The 3,576-nt window shown below is 28.9% G+C and overlaps 1 protein-coding gene across 1 annotated transcript; it reads left to right on the forward strand.

The window, feature by feature from the left end:
• The first annotated feature begins 1,712 nt into the window (after nt 1-1,712).
• On the forward strand, nt 1,713-2,837 carry LOC105967740 (F-box/kelch-repeat protein At3g06240-like). The gene has a single exon (XM_012992356.2). It carries the CDS (start codon nt 1,713-1,715, stop codon nt 2,835-2,837), a length of 1,125 nt encoding a protein of 374 aa, XP_012847810.2.
• The last annotated feature ends 739 nt before the right edge of the window (nt 2,838-3,576 follow it).

Below are 3,576 nucleotides of genomic sequence, written 5' to 3' on the forward strand. Positions count from 1 at the left end.
TATATAAGTTCATTCCTTGGTAATTATAACATTATTCTATGATCAATTTTTTTTATATTATTAAGAAATACATTTTATTTTATTTTATAATTTGTTTATTAAAATTAATTTATTATTTTTTTAGATAATTAATGATAGGTCTGTTTCATATTAAACTTATAAGCTTATAAGCTCCTAAAAACATCTTATAAGATGTTTAGGAGCTTATAAGTTGTTAAAAGGTGTTTGGTAAAAAAATTGCAAAAGATCTTATTTTTTCAAAAAATAAGCTGTTAGGGAGCTTATAAGATGTTTTTAAAAAAGTACCTCTACCCCACATTTTTTCTTTAAGATCTTATTTGCTTCTTTACTAAAACACTTAAAATACAAAATTACCCTCAAATACTTTATTATAGTACATGAGTACTAATAATATTTATATTTTATCAAAACATCGTATTCTTGTAATCAAGATTAATAATTAATTAAATATAATTATCGTAATTATCATAATAATTGTAAATAAAGTTATTCTCTATTTATATTTTACATGTATATAAACATACGCGAATATTCTTATAATCTCCATAATAAATTATGTTTCTTTCATCTATAAAAAAAAAATTATATTTCTTTTACAACTTTTATTTTATATAATTATTATTATTTGAAAAAATAATTGTAAATATTATAATAATATTTTAGGAACAAAAATATTTGAGTCAAATAAGTTTAACAATTATACTGGCGTCATGTACTTTTTTGTCATTATAGCAATAAACAGACCTTTTATTCCCAAACACCTGAACAACTTATAAAAACAAAAAGTAACTTATAAGCTACATATCCAAACACCTTAAAAGATAATTTTTAAAATAAGATATAACATCTTATCAGCTCCTAAAACATCTTATCAGATGTAGGAGCTTATAAGATGTTTTAAATAAGCTTAGCCAAACAGGGTTGGGTCAAATCTTCAGTTGTACCAAATTTTATTGAAATAAGTATATGTATTCATTCATTGATGGTGGGGAATGACCAATACGACGGGGATGAGAAGGAATGGGTATTTCCATATTATTGGGAATACGGATTCCCATGGGAATCGCTAATTCCAACACTCAAAATATTTCTATTTTTCTATGATTTAAAATTTTAATTCTAAAAATTAATCATCCATAATAGGATGTCTATATCTTTACCCACGCTATAATAAATTGTAGTAAACCTCGTATAAGTTCAATATGGTATCAATATCGTATAAAATGAAATGATAACTAAATACTAACTTAACTTATGTTCTTCAATTTATTAGTACAATCATGAGAAATTTATATTTTAATTAGTATATAATTAAAAAAATTAAATCAATCATAAAATTTATTATCATCGGATTCGGGGAAGAAAAGAGAAAAGTTAAAACAATAACATGAAATTCATGTAGTTCAACAAATTTAAATTAACAAAAAGATGAAAAGTAAAATACGAATAGGACAAGTATTTCTATTTAAAAAAAATAGTTTGAATAGGAATTATAGTGCAATTCTTAAATCTTTTGTACATGTGTCATTCAATTAATGGACTCCGTGTATCTCTTATTAACGGAGAGTCCGTTTGTAATTTAATCTCCGTTTGAAGTGGCAATTGCATGTCGAGCCCTAGCCCTATATATATAACGAAAAGCTCCGTAAAAAGAAACAAAAAAACAGAACGAAAAAGAAAAAAAAACAGACATGGCTACAGAATCAGAGAAAACAACACCATCAAATATTCCGCCAGAGATTATCGAAATTATACTGTCAAAATTATCATCTGTTAAATCTCTTCTTCGATTCAAAACAGTTTCAAAGTTATGGAATTCTATAATCTCCGATCCTTTATTTATTCAGAATCATCTCCAATCCTCGAATAACTCTCCGAATAATAATATCTTCATAAGCTCGAATGCAGATGGTACTGATAGAGGGTTTCCTTTGGTTGATTTCGATGTTAGAAAATCCGACGCCGGAAAAATATCCGAGGAGAATATTCCCAATGGCTACAACTCTATATTATGTGAATGTAACGGCGTTCTGCTCTTGGGCAGCCGCGTTGAATACGCTCTGTGGAATCCATCAATTCGTTGTGAGATGTTTCTCATATACAAATATGAGTTTCATGAAGATTATATAGTGGATTATGGAATTTGTTATGACCAAAGAACAGGCGATTTTAAGGTTGTCTTCATTTTCTCAACGAAATATGCAATTTATTCGTGTAACAACAATTCTTTGACGAAAAAGAATTTAGGAACAAATTACCATACTATTGATGGTACAGGTTCAGGTTTAGGTATATTCGTAGATGGAGCTACCTACTGGATTTTGAGCGACGACACGATTAGTACACACTTGGTGTATTTCGATCCAAGAACCGACGAGATCAAGAGGATGCAAAAGCCCGAACAACGACAAAGTGATGATGACAAATTTCAGTTAATGAACATCGCTTCTTTGAGAGGAAGGCTATGTTTGTACTTCTACAACAAAAAAGAGAGAATTGCTCAAATCTGGATGAAGGAAAAGGGAATCGATAAATGGAAGGAGTTTATAACCTTTCACAATTTTGAGGCTCCGTATAAGTTGTCTAGACCAATATGTTTGGTCGAAAATAAAGTTGTGATTCAAGTAGAGGAAAACTTATTTGTCTACTATAGCACTAGTACTGATAAGAGTACTGTTAAAAATAAAGAGTTTGTACATATGTACAATTTCTGGGGTCGCCGTAAATTGGTTCCATATCGGAATAGTCTTTATTTCCCAACTGGCGTGAGGACGAAGAAAATTAAAGCTCAGCAGTCCTGGTTGAGATTTACCTGAGCTTTTTCTTGGATAGTATTTATTCATTTAGCCAAGATATTATATATCAGGTTTTTTTTTTTTTTTGTTTTTTTTTTGGGAGAATTATATGTCAGAACGAGACAATGTTTTAGTTTTTGGTTGATTGGCATTTTTCAATAATATATTACTTTTGGTTTTTTGTTTTTGCTCTAATTATTATATGTATTTAGGTTTTGAATTCTCAAAAATCAGTATATTTTCTTTCTGCTTGACTATATGATTCATATATATGCTTTACCGATTAAAATAGGATTCGAGTCAAGGGTGTTCAAAATAAAATATGTACAAAACAAATTAAACCCCTTTTATGTACAAAAAATTAAATTTAGAATATCCTTCCATGTGGTCACATTTTTAGGTAAGATATTATTCAATATCCCCCAAAAATACCATTTAATACAAGTACAATTTTACTGTAACAAGTACACTATCTGATTATCGGAATTTGTCGGGCAATTTCAACAATCTTGGAAATTCGAACATATCAATCGTAAAGGAAATCTTCCAGCTGATGGTTTAGCCAATTAGTACTCAGTTGATCTTCCTAGCAATATTAGGCACATGTTATATTTAGATCGCATAGATCTTTGTAACTATTGTAAACATTGGGGGTACTATTTTCCTTGTTCTAGGCCGACGCGGTTTTTAATGAGACCCCCCGTGCCTTCATGAAATAAAATTTTAATTTTGGCCATTTTTTTTTGGGTAAAATACACTT

Source organism: Erythranthe guttata, chromosome 5 (genome assembly GCF_056151865.1).
Source record: "Erythranthe guttata isolate IM_541 chromosome 5, IM_541, whole genome shotgun sequence".
Taxonomy (NCBI): Eukaryota; Viridiplantae; Streptophyta; class Magnoliopsida; order Lamiales; family Phrymaceae; genus Erythranthe; species Erythranthe guttata.

Bases quoted from the DNA above. Each gene is read 5' to 3' on its own strand.
- LOC105967740 (XM_012992356.2), top strand. From the start codon at position 1,713: ATGGCTACAGAATCAGAGAAAACAACACCATCAAATATTCCGCCAGAG.